Raw genomic sequence first — 16,216 nt, 5'->3', positions numbered from 1 at the left:
CAGAACTTGTTCTTGTTTGTGAACAGGTAGCTCAGGAAGACAAGTAATGTAACATTGGCATTAAATTAATTTATTTATTCATTTAAATGACCTTGAAAATAAGACTCCACTGACCAAATCATGAGATGTGTGCAGCAAGTCAGAGGTTCTTTGATACACATGAATCCTGAAGTGGACCCAGTTCTGGTACGGCCCTGTGAGCTGTAGAGAGGACTCAGAAACACATCAGAATCAGGGGTTGGTTACCCAGAAGCATCTTCAAACCACAACACAAACAGAAGCGGTGTGCAAAAACTCAGTTTAGTTTACTGGTAAACACAAGTGTTATCTTGAAGAGCTTTGGTTACCAAACATTTATATTCCAGTATTAAGTGGGCTGTTGCCCCTACAGTATCTGTCAACAAAGTGTGCTTGAGTTTGGTGTCTGCACTTCCTCAGGAGTCTGCCTGCTTATCTTGGCCATGTCAAATGAAAAGTTGCTTTATTCAGTTGTTCATGTGGATAATATGGAAGTTCATTTTAACCAGTGTGAAGGAGAAAAAAAATCCTGTAAGTCATAATAATGAGAAAATGTCTCAAAATAATGAGTTAGTATGGGGAAATAATGAGAAACATTGTAAAAAATAATGCTTTAATATCTCATGATAATGAGTCAACATCTTAAGATAATGAGAAACTTTATGAAAAAATGTAATTGGTATCTCAAAAACATGAGTTAATATCTAAATGAAATAATACATCTAAATCAGTTATTATCTCCAAAATAATGATAAATTTTCTCAAAAATTAGTTAATATCTTAAAATAATAAGAAATTATATTGATGAACTTAATCAAAAGTTTCAGTATCGTTATTCATATTAGATTTCTCATTATTCTGAGATACTAACTCCTTATTTTTGAGATAAGTCATTTTCAAAAAGTTTACATTATTTTTAGATATTAACTCATTATTTTAAGATAAATAGTTATTTTAAGTAAGTTTCTCTTTTTGAGATATGAACTCATTATTTTCAGAAAGTTTCTCATTATTTTAAGATATTAACTCTTTTTTTTAGATTAATATTTACTTTAAGTAAGTTTCTCTTTTTTGAGATATTAATTCATTATTTTTGAGAAAGATTCTCATCATTTTAAGATACTAACTCAGTTTAAAATAATGAGTCAGTTAGGAAAAGTTATACTTTTAAGGAAGTTTCTTAATAATTTGAGATACTAATTTATTTTTTTTAAATATTTAATCATTTTGGGAACAGTTATTTTCAGAAATGTTCTCATTATTTTTAAGATACTTATTATTTTCAGAAAGTTTGTCATTATTTTGACTACTTGCTCATTATTTTAAGATAGATATTTAAGGATTTTTTTTAGATATTAACTCATTATTTTAAATCATTTTTTAAGACAGTTTCTTATTTTGAGACAGTAACTCACTATTTTTGGAAGGTTTCTCATTATTTTAAGAAATTAACTCATTATTTTTTAGATAAATATTTATTTTAAGTAAGTTTCTCTTTTTTGAGATATTAAGTCATTCTTTTTTAGACAGATTCTCATCATTTGAGATACCAACTTATTTAATTAAATACTGAGTCATTTAATAAAAATTTATTCTCAGAACGTTTCTCAACATTTTTAGACACTAACTCATTATGTTTAAGATAAGTCATTTCCAGAAATTTCATTATTTTGAGATACTTACTCATTATTTGGAGAAGTTTTTCATTACATTGACTTTCAGGATCTCTTGTTTTTTTTTCATCACAGTGCTGGATATGAGCTTCAATAGTATCAAGATGGCCGTCTTGTGACTTGACATCTGTGGTCAGCCTCTCTCACAGTGCAGAACACACACCACACACACTTCATGCCTTTAAGTCATGCATTTAAAAACTGCACATAAACACTTAATATCTCCCTCTAGGACTTTAATCATGGTGCACTGTGTATAAAGATGTTTTTGGGCAACTCAACCCCAAAGTGTTGTTTATCGACTGCTGGAGGTTCAATAATCATACAGGGATGCACTGTGTTTGGTTGTCGGGTGTTGTGGGCGTGGGTTTAACTCTGACTCTCTTCCAATCCTCCGATCGTTGTCTTCCGGCCGCGCAGGGAAGATGGTGAAAAAAGTCTGCCCCTGCAACCAGCTCTGTAGTAACTATCTCTCTTTTTGGTCTTTCCTCCCTCCATCCGTCCCCTCCTCCACCCTTGCACTCGCTCTCCTACGCTTCCTCCCGCTGATTTCAACTTTGATCCCCTGCCAGATCTGAGATCAGTTCGATTCAGTTATTTCAGCTAAGATGACTCACAGAAACATTTTCAATTCTGATATTTTGATAATGAAGGATCAGAGAATCCTCAGTTTGTTGAAATGACTGAAATCGCTGATTCAATCTGACAGTGCATGCACCTACAAGCTCACACACGCACACACACACACACACACACACACACACGTTCAAACACACACTAATACACTTGAACAGCTGTTCGCCACTCTGCCCTCTCCTCTCCTCCCTCGTCATGGCTTGTGGCCTGGACTACATTGCCCAGAATTCCATGCTGCTGCAGTCAGTCATGACTCAGCGTCTCCTCATTCTTATTTTTCCTCCATTTTATTTAGCATGACATGCCAGTTTGTGTCAGACCAACTGTGATCAGTGCTGCCTAATCTCTGCATATTATGTTTTTTCTTGTGTCATATCTGAAATGAAGTTCAACTGTAGTCTGGTTTTAAGGTATAGTAAAGGAGTGATGATAGAGAAGCACAATGTGAGGGAATTTTTATTTATTAAAGATTATTGTGCAGTATTTATGACAGTAAAATAACAGAAAATCTTATTAATTTGCTGTAATTTTTCACTGGCTTGAATGATATATGAAAAATATATTTGTAAAAAATACACATGCATATTGTCAGGGCTGTGTCTGCAATGTTGGGGATCCAGATTTGATATAAGTGTGACTGTTACTTGTTCAATTCTGTGACGAAATCTAGAACATGCTATGATGACAGTGCTGGTATCATATCATTGTTTGATTAATCTTAACTTGAGCAGCGGCTACATGCTCAGATAGTGTGTGTGCTTTTTTTGCTCTGCAGTGAATTTGCTCTGATGAGTTTGATGCTCAGGGTTGGCAAAAGAAACAGACTACCAGCTGTTACAGAGCTTGAGTGCCATCTAATGGTCAGACAGTAGATTGAAACATGAGATCAAGTGGTGCACAGGGAAACTGTGATCAGCAGCAGGCCTGGCTCAGCATTGCTTCTGTTGTGTTGGAGCATCTTGTGGCTGGACGCTGCTGGGCATGTCAGCTTTACAGGTTGCTCAGTTTATCATTAACTTACAGCGATGGGACTCTTTAGAGAATGCAATATTAAAGGGTAACTTCTGTGTATGTCAATCTTGACCCTAGTTTCTCATGTTTTGTGTCCGAGTGACTAATGGAGACAACAATTATTGAAATTGGTCCAGTATCGAGAGAGAACAGGCTGCAATGTATCAACTTAGGGCAATAATGCACCGTCAGTCTAATCAGGGTGTCTACAGGTCCTTAAAAAGTCTTAAATGTCTCAGTGTTACAACAATAAGGCCTTAAAAGTCATTAAATAGTCTTAAATATAAATTTGTGAAGTCTACACTACTATAAACATTTTTATCTAATTTCATTTATCCATTTTTAAATGTCTTTTTGTGAAAATGAATGAAGCCTTTCTTTGTAAAAGTTCATATTTCTAATGTTACAAATCTTTAAAAAATAAAACTATGATACTGTCAATTTACTTCATACTTGGTGGCAAAATGTAGGTTGACTTAATTCACTCTTATAACTATATTCCAACACGTTGCCTACCTCTGCACAAGACCACATATATACCAATTGCCTGCAATACTTACCTGCGATGCTTAAATAAGTATGACATGACTTGTTCAAAAATTGCTCCTGAATTTGGTTAAGGGGTGTCTAGAACTCTGAACTGTCTGGCCTGAGTTCAATGAACTTGTATTAGTTTATGCATAATGTACATTTTTTACATTTATTTATTTAATATTTATCATTTGCACTGGCATTTTTGGAACTGAGGTTTAGTTTTAACCATAATTTATTCAGAGACAATGCACCGAAATTTTGTTCTTATGTGGCCTGTTGATGGTGTGGATTTGAATGACAATGAAGTATATCTATCTATGTATCTATCTAGAGCGGGTCTTAAAAAGCATTAAATTGAACTGTCTGATACCTGTATACACGCTGCTAATGCCATTAAAAGTGCTTGTTTTTGCCACTGTTTTATTGTTTTAAGTGTCTGATAGCAATATGGAAAGGATCCCGACAGAGATAGACCTTTTTGTTGAAAAATAAGATCCTTTTTTTCACCATAAACAGCCCTGAAAACGCTATCGCCAAACCCACCAGACTCCATTTAAATAAACAGGCATTTTAGCATGTTTGAAGCCAGAGTATTTTCACATCTAACTGATTGAATTAAGGGTTTATTTCATACAAACCAGAGTTGGTGATTGTTGGAAATGTGGGGAGACAAACCAGGATGGTTTTTGTGAGGTTTTTTTTTTTCTGTCAACTTTGGATGAAGTGTGTCTTACAATTATAAAATAACTGTTTTTTTTAAATGGAGTCTGGTGGGTTTGGCGATTGAGATTTCAGGGCTGTTTCTGGTTAAACAAAAATTATCTTACTCTTTAATCAAAAACTCTTATGGTTGTAGGATCATTTCCATAATGTTGTCAGACACTTAGAATAATAATCTGAGCCTGTCAGTGGCAAAAACAAGTACTATTAGTGGGTGTAAACTGACATTGTGAACATGTCCCAAGTGGTTACATAGCATCCTGTTTCACCATTGTCTCCAGTCATTAGACACAAAAACATGGGAGAATAGGGTCCAGGTTGAAAAATACTAAAGTAACCCTTTAATATATTTTCTGAAACAGGTTAGATTTTCTTCATATTTGTCCATGTTCTGTTTTAAAATGTTGCTATAGGGTTATAGTTTCTCTCAAGTTCTTGTCTTTCATCATTATTTCCATCATTACAACTAAATAATATGACTTCGTTGACATGCTGACCTACCCTAAAACTCTATCCCAACCAGCCTCTGTCACCATGTAACAGCCCTTTTCATGGTCAAGACAGGAAGTGCATTCTCATTCATTCCCGTAACATCAAAGATCGTCTTCTGGTTTGAACAGTATCTCACGTCCTCTGCTCTCCTCCTCTCTCTGCCTCCCTCCACAGGGACTAATAGCACCAATGCAGTGAGCGGTTCAGGCGGTTTGGGTCAGAGCCAGGGGGGTTCCCAGTGTCTGCCCCCCAACATGTCAGCCCCCCACCAGAGGAAAGGAACCTTCACCGACGACCTCCATAAACTGGTGGACAACTGGGCCAGAGATGCCATGAACCTCTCACAGGTTAATGCTGTTTTATGACTCGTCTCACTGTAGCACTCGTCTCCTTCAGCAATGACTCAACAGTTTCTGTATTTATTTTACGGACCAGAAGACAGATAGAGGAAAGAGGCTAAACTCTAAATGGCAGTTTGTTAAAAGCCAAAGTGGGTGTGAGAGTAAACAAACTTCAGCCAAAACCTTCTGGCATTTGGCTGATGATGTGTTTTCTAATCCTCCATCAGGTCCTGTTTCCATTGGGCACTTTGTGTGTTTACAGTGACCAACCATCCGTAAGATATAAGATGGAATATAATTTAGTCTTCAGATGTTTTGTAGAAAATTTCAGTTTAATTTGATGGTTCCAAAGTTTCCAGAATCTGTCCAATTTATGATTGAGATCTTAAGATCATACCAAGGTCAGTTTCTCCAAAGGGACAAGAGCTGATATCTGTCTCATCCACATGCTGAGCGTAGGGACCTGCAGGGCAGACGACCAAAGCTGGATACACTTTTTAGCCAGAAGTAAGAGAATAAGGGTCCATTCAGGCCTGCCCTGTTTGGTTTGTGTATAATAGGTCAGCTAAGAAAAAATTCAGGATTTTAGACATTTCGGAAAGATTAATTTCGGAAAGATTCTCCTGCAAATCTTAGACCACTCTGTGGGGCTAAGTGTAACCCCCAGATCACGTTCCCACAGTGGCTTCAGAGGGTCAAACGCTGAGGGATCACAATACTGCAGCAGAGTATAAATCTCTGAGATTATTCTCTTGAGAGATTAGGCCGAGACCATGGTATTTTCCAGCTCCGACAGTTTTAGACAGATCGTATTCTTTCTCAACAGAGATTCTACAAAGTGATAGAGTTGGCGATACTTGAATAAGACCTCATGAGGAAGATTAAAATAAAGTCTCAATTTTTGTGTTTTATGAAGTAATGTGCATGGGAGTAAACTGAGCTATTTCTTTTTTTCCAGGGTAAGAGGAGTGCCAAACAGCTGCAGCAGGCCCCAGTACAGGGGCACAGCTATGAGGTTAGTTAAAAATACACCGCATGACATCATGGATTAACCTGTTAGGGGGACCCAAAGGCAAAAATGCAAAAATTAGCTTTTGTGCCCCTACCTATCTTGTCACCTCCAGCTTCATGTCATGTACAGTAGACAGACCATACATAGCTTGCATTATATGCAAAGAGACCCACAATCAATCCAGTGCTTGTATGCTGTCATAAAATCACTGGTTTATGTGTCGCAGTTAGTTTGTGGTGACACATGTTTCAAAATAAGCTAAAATAATAAAGGTCTTGTAGATAAATTTTAACACATGGCCCTTCTACAGACAGGACTACAGTTCTCAGGAATCAAATCTGTTTTCCCTCTTTATGTTTTCATAATATACATTTTAAAAATAATTGTGTATTTATACCTTGGTCAGTCTAGTAATTACACCTTGAATAAATACTTTACCCATCCCATATGACCATTTAAATTGCAATTACTTACACCATCTTACATTGAGTTCTTGAAGAAAACGTTTTCTCACAGACTTGCACAGTGAAGAAAGAATCAAAAAATTTTAAAAATTCTTGTTGAAATGAAGCCATAGAGGTTTGCATTTAACAACAGCAAAACCATATCAAAACATCTGTTTGCAAACTCTCACACAACTCATTCAGTTTAATCCAAGTCTCTTTTATCTAGTTGTTTGCTCAGTATTTCCCAACAAGTGCATTTTTGCCAAAACCCAAGAACCCTGTTCTCTTCCAAGCGAGACTCCACTGACAAAAACAGTAATTTTACCTCGCTGAACATAGGAGTTGCTAGTCTACCACTGTGTTGATCAGTTATTTAGTTGGTGTTATGGTGTGAGTGTGGTGAATCCGAACTGACGCCTCATTTCCACACCATGTGTACGGAGATGAGGCAACCAGAGGTCCATACATTCCTATGGGAATCTCTGTGATATCCAATGTGCCTTCGAAACTCTTCCCCTTCGTAATATTTCATTCTGGAATTTGCCTCGATTACGTTAAAAAAATTGTACTTTTGCAGTGGATTTCAGAGAGACCGTATGACAGTGTGCTAGCTTTGCTAACAGGCTGCTAACTAGCTAACAGGCTGTTTCTTCAATTCAGTTGCCTGTGTTGATTGTCAAGTGAGTTTGTCTGATTAAAAAGAACTTGTTTATCTAGTTTTAACACATTGTGAATCTGAGTAATGTTATTCTGTTGAAATATAGTTATACAATATGTACAGTCAGATATTTCACAAAACATGCCACATACCTGACAGGTCCTGTTTTTTTCCCGGTAATGTTCCAAGCGCACGTTACAAACTACTGGGTGGCAAAAAAAGGACAAAATTATCATCCCCGTCACTGTAGGTGGTTTCTGACAGGTTTCTATCCATCCGTAAAGAAATGCACTTCCTTGCGTTGGACACAAGAGGCATCATCTGTATATTTATGGAGCTACAGACACCAGTCACATATGCAAGTGGAAACGAGGCGTAACCCTGTAGACCAGCAGCTCCCATGTTCAGGGAGATAAAATTACTGTTTTTGTCAGTGGAGGCTTTGAAGGTTGTGTGACAGTCCGAAAACAAATGTTTGGACATAGCTTTGCTGTTGTTAAATGCGAACCACTGTCACTTTACTTCATTAAGACCTGGCTCTGTTTTTGGATTCTTCATTTGTTGTAGAAACATGCAAGAAAATGTAACACAGGGTGAGTAATTGATATACAAATGATCATTTAGAGGGTGAAGTGTTCCTTTAAGGGACACACAAGTATCTACCACATGAAATGTAGAAATTGATTTTGACAGAAAGGTTATTAACAAATAAGCCTGTGCTAAAATAACAAGTCTAAGTGTTACCATGAATAAACGTTTGTCTTTCTTCATGTTTAATATCCACGTCTCCAGGTGATCCAGTCAGCCAGTCTGAGCAGGAAGTACTCGGCTCCTAGCCAACTGTGTCCCAGCAGCATTGGAGGTTCAGCCCACCTCCCTACAAACTCCACCACCGCTACCTCTCTGGCCGCCCGCAAGGGCTCCCTGTGCCACACCCCTGCCACCTCCACTCCACCTCAATCCCAACCTCCTCAGTTCATCCCCTACACCCCAACTGCCGCCTACAGCGCACAATGGTCTGGTCCAGCTCACGGCCTGTCGACCCCACACCAGGCCCCAGCACAGCCTGGGCCTCTACTGGTCAGCACCTCCCAGCCCCTGGGCCCCTACCCCACCACGGTTGGTGGACAGGGCCAGATTCCCGGGCAGGGGCCGCTCCAGGCTTTCCATCTGACCAACTCTCTCCAGAAGTCGGTCAGCAACCCAGGAGGACCCAACCTGAGGACCACGTAGGGCTGGGGGAGAGGGCTGGTTTGAATCACGGCCCGGCTGGACTGGACTGGACTGGACTGGTGAGGAACAACAGAGTGTTACGAGCTCGATCGGCTGGAGAGGTTGGAAGAACTGGAGGGCGAGGAGTTTGAAAGTACAGAAGCTGCCCTGTTCAAGAGGAGAAAAGAAAAGGAGGAGCGACAAAGTCAGGAATGCTATGTGGCCACATCTCCGCAGTTTGTGCGACGCATCTCGCCTTTGCATCCATCCGTGTGTGAGAAGCCGTCTCAGACACAAGTGCTGCCACACAATCTCCCTCTCTGCTGTGTTTAGACTGTGGGCTTGTGACAGCCAGCCAAATGCTCAAGGATACAGGAAGAGACTCATGAGTGCAATGTTATAAGGCCAAAGAGGTTTTGACAGGGTGCGGGACAGGTGTTAGTAACTGTTTGTGTGTGAGGTATTGTGTATGCGCACTTACGGCTCAGTCGCACTTGTTCCATTTCATGCTCTAAATTGAGTGAACAAGTCTGTACAAGGCAGGTCACACGATTACCCTCGTGAGACAACGAAGGGGAGACGGTACATCAGGATGAGGGGGATGGATGTGTTGGCCAGCTTTAACGCCTGTGTGTCCTCACAGCAGCTCTTAATAGTTTCTGTTAAAACACTTCAGCTCTCAGATTAAGGCATGCACCAATGCAGTTTTTCCAAATGTAATACAAGAAAGACATTTGGCCTTCTATAAAGAGGCAGCTGGTGGATGCAGAGAGGAGCGTGGCTGGCCATTACATTAAGGTCCTCCTCTCTGAAATCAAGCAGTAGCAGTATTTCTGCTAGCAGTTTGCGTCCCTTAAAGGAGCAGTGTGTAGGATTTATGCCATCTAGTGGTTAGGATTGCAGATTGCAACCAGCTGAAACTTCTCCAATGTGCCAAGCATGAACTCCCAGTTAGGATTTCGTCAGTGTTTATTGTGTAGGTTTTTTCAGGGAGCTGAATCATCCACAGAGGTCTCTTCATTTCCAAAACAAACAGACCAAATGATTTTAACCAGTAGAAATGCAGAATAAAGCAGTTTGACATTAAAAATCAGTGTTTATCTGAGGTTTTTGGCTGGTAACTATGATGGCCAACGCAAAATAACTTACGGCCCGATCTAGATCTCGTGTTTAGTTAGTCCGTTCATGGCTGCTGTTGAAACATGGCGGACTCCGTGGATGTCGATGTAGATATAAACCGCTCATTCAAAGGAGCCAATATATCCCTCTAAATCCTACACACTGGCCCTTTAAATGTATGATCCAAAGGAAGGACGCAGATAGCAGCAGGTTAAAGCTTTGATATCAGGTGAGAGCTGAATGGACAGATGCTTCGAGCAGAATCCTAAGTTCAGAAAGTGTTTTATCTTCAGTATTTAGAATTAGGAAATGTTTCCTCAACCATTCAAAGCACAAAAAAAGAACAAATCAAATGCACATTGAGAATTTGAGCGCCCGGAGCCGAGCCGACCTCGAGCCCGGTTCAAGAGTAAAGTAGTAGCACTTGGTGAGGTTAGGACTCGTCAGCCTGAGAGAAATCGTGACAGATCCACCTCCGTTACCTTCCGTGTCTTGTTCCTCCCTCGTTCTGACAAAGCATTCAAACAGACGGAGAGAGATGGAGGGAAGAAAGTGGATGAAGAGCGAGAGCAGCGAGAGAGTGTTTGTGTTAGATAACAGTCATACACCTCATCTGTTTTCCCGCTCCACTGCTTACTTTAGGAACACACTGGCCGCGTGAGCCGTCGCCCGAGTACTGAAAGGGCAGGACAGATGCCTCTGCACACCAAACGCCTCTTCACCGTCACGACTCCACCTCTTCCTCCATCCCTCTCTCCGCCTCTCTGTTGCCATTTGAAGCAATAACAGCAGAAACCTTTTAGAGATAAAAAAAAAAGCCCAAACATGAGAGAACTCAGCGTGAAAAAAGTGGCCTTGTTATCAGAATAATATCAGTCCCTGTACAGTTTGTGTTCATTTTTTAGAATGTCAGCCATGATGATTCCATTTTGTGTTTTATTTTGGTTTCGTTTTGTCGGGTTTGTTTTTGCTCACACACACACACACACACACACACACACACAATGCATGAGACATTCATATGAATACACACCTGCATACACACACACAGTCATGTAAATACACACACATTGTCGGAGGCGTAGCAGCCGTTCAACAGACAGATTCACAGACTAATGCCTCAGTTGTCAGTGTCATCATTAGGTTGGGTTTCAGCATTCGTGTTGGAATGATTGCAATGTACATTGTCGTCATAATTATTGTTGTTAATGGTTATTATTCTATTTAAAAAGAAACAAAAACAAAAACGTGTTCTGTCGATGGACCTGTTATACGCGCACATCAGTGTACGATGTGGAAACACTGTGATTATTGTTGTTTATTATTAGCAAATGTTGTTGGACAACATTAGTTTTAGGGTGAAATGTCACAAATTTAAAACAAGGAAAAAACAGAATCATACAGAGAACGGGTCGGGTCCTTTCACTTTCAATTCACTGCTCTCAGCAAATGCATTCTCATCAAAATGTGAAAATTGAGAACACCTCTCTTCAATAATGGTCCTCACATCCAGATACAGAGGACACGATTTTAAACAAATGCCTTACAGACAACTAATCAACCGCAGTTCCTTTTTTTTAACTGATTGAATTGAAAGTCGAAACTGACCTCCAGGCCCAATTACAAAGACAAACCGGAGTGAACGGCAGGATAGTTGATATTTAGATAATAAAGTAATGCTAGCTATTTTTTTTTCTTAATACAGTACTTATATATCAGACACTTTAAATAGCCCTCCTCTTCCCTTTCTCCCCTGGTTTTGTTAGATGAATGTGAATGTATAAACCAATGGTGTCCATTTTAATGTACTTGAAAAAAAATGTCTCTTTTATTTTTGCTTTCTTTTGCTTCCCCTGATCCCCCTCTAGAGCCTCCGGTGAATGCCGGAGGTAGTTATAGTGCCTTGCATCCTTCCTGTTGCTTGTTTCATCGGTGGTTGAGGACTTTGGTTAAAGTCATTATGCGTGACAGCATGTGGGTGGAGTTTTGAGGGGTGTCACTTTGAAGTTGGTGGTTATAATTGGACGACCTGGTGTTAGTTGAGCAGGTGTGCAGTAGATTGGTGGAGATGCAGTAATTATGGCTGTTGTTAGCTGCCACTGTGTGCGCTGTAGCTGGTTTGTGGTTGATTCTATTTGATTTCAACTAAGAGTGTGTTTTCCCCATAAAGAAAGAATCTTTCTCCATGTTGGATTTAAAATAGATAAATGAAAATCATTTCTATTGAAGGATAACATTGGTATTTTTCAACCTGGACCCTTTTTTCCTGTGTTTTTGTGTCCAAGTGACTCATGGGAACATTAAAGGTGTTTGTTTTTGCCACTGACAGGCTCAGATTGTTATCGTTAGAGTCTGACAACATTATGGAAAGGATCCCTACAGAGAAAGATCTTTTTGTTTAAGAGTAAGATCCATTTTCTTTAAACTAGAATCAGCCCTGAAATCGCCATCACCAATTCCACCAGACTCCATTTAAATAGGCATTCATTTTAGTGTGTATAGAGTCAGCATATTTTCACATCTATTTGGGTGAATTAAGGGTTTATTTCGATCAAACCAGAGTTAGTGATTGTTGGAACAGTGGGATGACGAACCAGGATGGCTTTTGTGAGTTATATTTTTTTTCTGTCAACTTTGAATGAAGTGTGTTTTATGATGATAAAATAACTGTTTTTTAAATGGAGTCTGGTGGGTTTGGTGGTTGTGATTTCAGGCCTGTTTCTGGTTCAACAAAACCATGTCAGACACTTAGAGTAACAATCTGAGTCTGTCAGTGACAAAACAAGCACCTTTAGTGAACGTAAATTGACAGAGCGGAAATGCCCCTAGTGGTTACATTGCAGCCTGTTTTGCTGCTGCTGGCTGCGATGCTATCACTCAGCACTGCACCACTTTCAACAAATTGTTGTTCCCATTAGTCACTTAGACACAAAAATACAGGGAAATATGGTCCAGGTTGAAAAACACTGAAGTCACTCTTTGACCGTATCACTTAGCTCTCTGAATTGATAGAAAGACGAATTGACCTCAACTCTGGTGCCATTTAAACCAATGAGACTGACCATTTACAACCGACAAAGGCCACCATTTGAAGTCAGTGTTGTTTCTGTGAAATGAGGCTTTACCTCCACATGAGGTCTGGCTGTGTTACACCACCAATGTGATGAAATTTGGGGAGAACAGGAGAGTTTATCAGTGCCATTTTTTCAGGGTTTTAAATGTAGATATTTGGGGGGAAGGGGCCGGAATATTCTTTTCTTAAGTTTTAAGGAGGGAGTTGATTGTATTTGAAGCTTGGACCACTCTGTATTTAAGAGGCACTGGCCCTGGTGCAGCATAGAGTCAGCAGAGGACGCATTGGTACAGTGAACTAAAGTTACTTTCTTTTAATGTTGATGTATTTCTAATGTAGCATAGATTTTCGTTACCAAAACATCAGTCTAATCCTTTTTTTGACCTGCATGTAAAATAGCTGAAATCAAAGGACTGGTAGTGAAGGTAGAGGTCGTGGTGTTTTGCCCTTCTATCAGTTGAAGTGGGTGCTGCTCTGCTCTAAAGGTCCAGTTGGCTTGTAAAACAGTGTGAGTGGCTCATGATGATGTCGTGGCGTCTGGATTATTAAACGATAAATGAACAATCAGATTTGACTGTAACCAAATAAGCCACCAACTGTCCAACTGAGCTCCACCTGTATCAAACAATCACAGCATTTACATGCACCAAATATTCCGTTTTTTGCCCTTATTCCGAAAAAGGCAGTATTTCTGTTAAGCTGTTTACATGTCGAATGAAAAAGCCGTGCATACTCACATTAATGTGCTCTCACATGTCGTTTATCTCATCTAAAACTGGAAAAGTGAAACGGCACTAGCTGCATCAAAATAGGATTTACTTCAAATACTTTCCCATCAGTGACGGACTTGTTCGACGAACACAGCCTCCCTTTTTCATTCCTTCAACCGCATTCTTGAAAAGGTTGGCGTATTCGCGAACATCCAAAAAACCTGTTGATACCCAAGCCTTTCATAATGTTTAAAAGTTTCTTCCGATCAGAGACATGGGCTTGTTTTTTGTGCTTGCATTGCTACACCAGCCTTGCAGCTGTGAGATGGCTTGTGTGAAACGTATTCTTGACAACACACAGGGCCGATCAAAAACAGGCAAGAGGCTGTGTGTTGCAAACTGCAGTGCAGCTGAGACACATGTTTCAAATGTGCGGTATACAGGCCCAAAGAATGCTCCTAAAACCCAAATAATAGTGGCGTATCCCACATCTTAATTATTGGGAATATCCAAACAGAATATGCTTTTTACATGAACTGAATCAAATTCAGAAAACTGTCATAATCTGAATAAAAGTGGAATATTAGTGTGCATGTAAGTGTCGTCACTGAGAGCAGAGCAGAGAATCAAAGATGTAAAATAATAACTATAATAACTGCCCAAACCTTTGTATGAAATTGTGTTTTCACGTAGAAACCCATCACTCATAGTAGAAGCTAACTGACGAAATATGTTTCAAGGCCATCTTGCTCCTGTAGTGTAACCCATCGTTATCCAACTGTTGGCTTCCTTACTTTTTTAGAACCAAAAAGCATTTACGAGGCCAGCAGCACTGTGCTGTCTTTTTAACAGATTCCTCATCTGAGAATTGCTGCTATTGGGCAAAAAAAAGTCTGCAAAAAGGTATGAATATCACCCACTCCTGTTGTCACTGTACGTTTCTGAAGCTGCACCATGCAAACCAGAACTGTAAGTGTTAGAGTGGATGTATACATCAGGGCATCACAGTGCTGGGGGTGGTGTTGGCGGTGGGTAGAATGAGCACAGTGGTGGTTACGGTGATTGTATTGGTAGTGATGGAAGTGATAGTGAAGATGGCGGTTTTCGATTCAAGGCCTTTGACACCCTGTCCTCTTTTTTCTCTTTTCATTTGTCTGTGCAAATGAAACATATCTGGTACAAACTTTGACATTCAATTAAAACTGCTTTTTTTTGTCGTTTTTTGGGTGTTCTGGATGAAACGGTTACTTTGTAGAGTTTGTACAAACAAAACACATCGCTTTTGCTTGTTTTATTGTGGGATTTTTCTTCCATTTCTCATGAATAATAATGCAACATTTTTACTACTAGGCAAGTTTGGTTGAAGCTGTGAATAATCGTTGAGCCACTTTGCTTTTTAGTTCTGATCTGTTAGAAGAAGTCAAACCTTTAATGATGTCACCGACTCAGTGCCATTTGACTTGTAGTCAGTGGAGTGGAAACATCAGAGGTAAATAAATTCAGTGTATTTTTACTGCTTTTACTCACTGGAGCTGTTTTGGTTGCCAGGTTACATCCTGGATTTTCACTTTGCAACTGCTCGAGCGTCAAATGATTTCCACAGTAGCAGTTTGTTTTGCAGTGTCTCGCAATTACTACGAAAGGAATGGCTACTGTGCAGCGGCTACAATGCAATATTATTTAAAGTTACAGTGTGCTATCAAGCTCTGAGGTTACAGTTGGGTTTGACCGTTACGCCCCCTGCTGGAGGACTGGGTGCAATTATCGTGAAGTTCTTTTAGAATTGTGGTGGAGGACTCTTACTGTGAAAGGCTCCAGAGTTATCCAGTGCGGACACTCTTATTGTGAAGTTTCCTGAAGTTAAAGTGGGAAAGTAGGATTCTTTGTTTTTTCGGGTGACACACACATAGTGTAGCAATAGTTGTTTCGGACTCACTCGCATTAGATTCAGTTTTCAGCCTGATCAGGACTCGCTAACCTTTACGCTTTTTACTGTAGAAGTGCCCACGTGTAAAAAATGCCTTTCAGTGCACCAACACATCCACACACACTCACACTCACACACACACACACACACACACATACAGATTGACTCAGTGCATCTCCTTGCTGTTTCATGTAGCTTGCTCCTGTGGAATGATGTCGAGTCTCACAGCAACAGTTCTCTCCAGCTGTTACTGGAAACCTTTCTCTCAACACGCTGATCATGTTTCTGGTTTTCTCTGATGCTCTCATGTTTCATTTTTTATTTCTCACTTGTTTTTATCAGCAGTTGTAATGTCTCTAGCGGCACCTAACTTAATTCAGTGGTTTCATTTTTCTGTATCGTGTTTGACATTGTACAAAGGTTGGATAAAAAAAAAACATGGATGAATGAATGAAAGGAAAACAAACAAAAAAAATACATGTAGGGAGTCATCGGCAGCCTTTAACGGTATGTTTTGCACTAAGTATAGAGTGTTCAAGCTTCATATTAAAAAAATTTGCGCTTTGCGCTACAATACAATGAAATTTGTTACTTTATTTGTAAAAACTTAATAAATAAAAGTTGTTTAAATGAA

At 39.6% G+C, this 16,216-nt stretch overlaps 1 protein-coding gene across 13 annotated transcripts in view; it reads left to right on the top strand.

Moving 5' to 3' along the window:
* wnk1b (WNK lysine deficient protein kinase 1b) overlaps positions 1-16,216 on the top strand; it is a 151,169-nt gene extending 134,953 nt beyond the window's left edge. For 11 of the 13 annotated variants that reach the window (XM_078165230.1, XM_078165231.1, XM_033614812.2 and 8 more), the window contains 4 exons: positions 2,112-2,153; positions 5,259-5,431; positions 6,384-6,440; positions 8,334-16,216. In XM_078165230.1, the coding sequence (XP_078021356.1) occupies positions 2,112-2,153; positions 5,259-5,431; positions 6,384-6,440; positions 8,334-8,774 (713 nt within the window). In that variant the 3' untranslated portion in view covers positions 8,775-16,216. The remainder of the gene's footprint in view (positions 1-2,111; positions 2,154-5,258; positions 5,432-6,383; positions 6,441-8,333) is intronic. The other 2 variants (XR_013490400.1, XM_078165235.1) reach the window with 2 other exon arrangements.

This window comes from Epinephelus lanceolatus, chromosome 23, assembly GCF_041903045.1.
Source record: "Epinephelus lanceolatus isolate andai-2023 chromosome 23, ASM4190304v1, whole genome shotgun sequence".
In the NCBI taxonomy this organism is placed as follows: domain Eukaryota; kingdom Metazoa; phylum Chordata; class Actinopteri; order Perciformes; family Serranidae; genus Epinephelus; species Epinephelus lanceolatus.
Note: the sequence above shows the minus strand (reverse complement) of the source record. Positions and strands in the feature narration are given on the sequence as shown.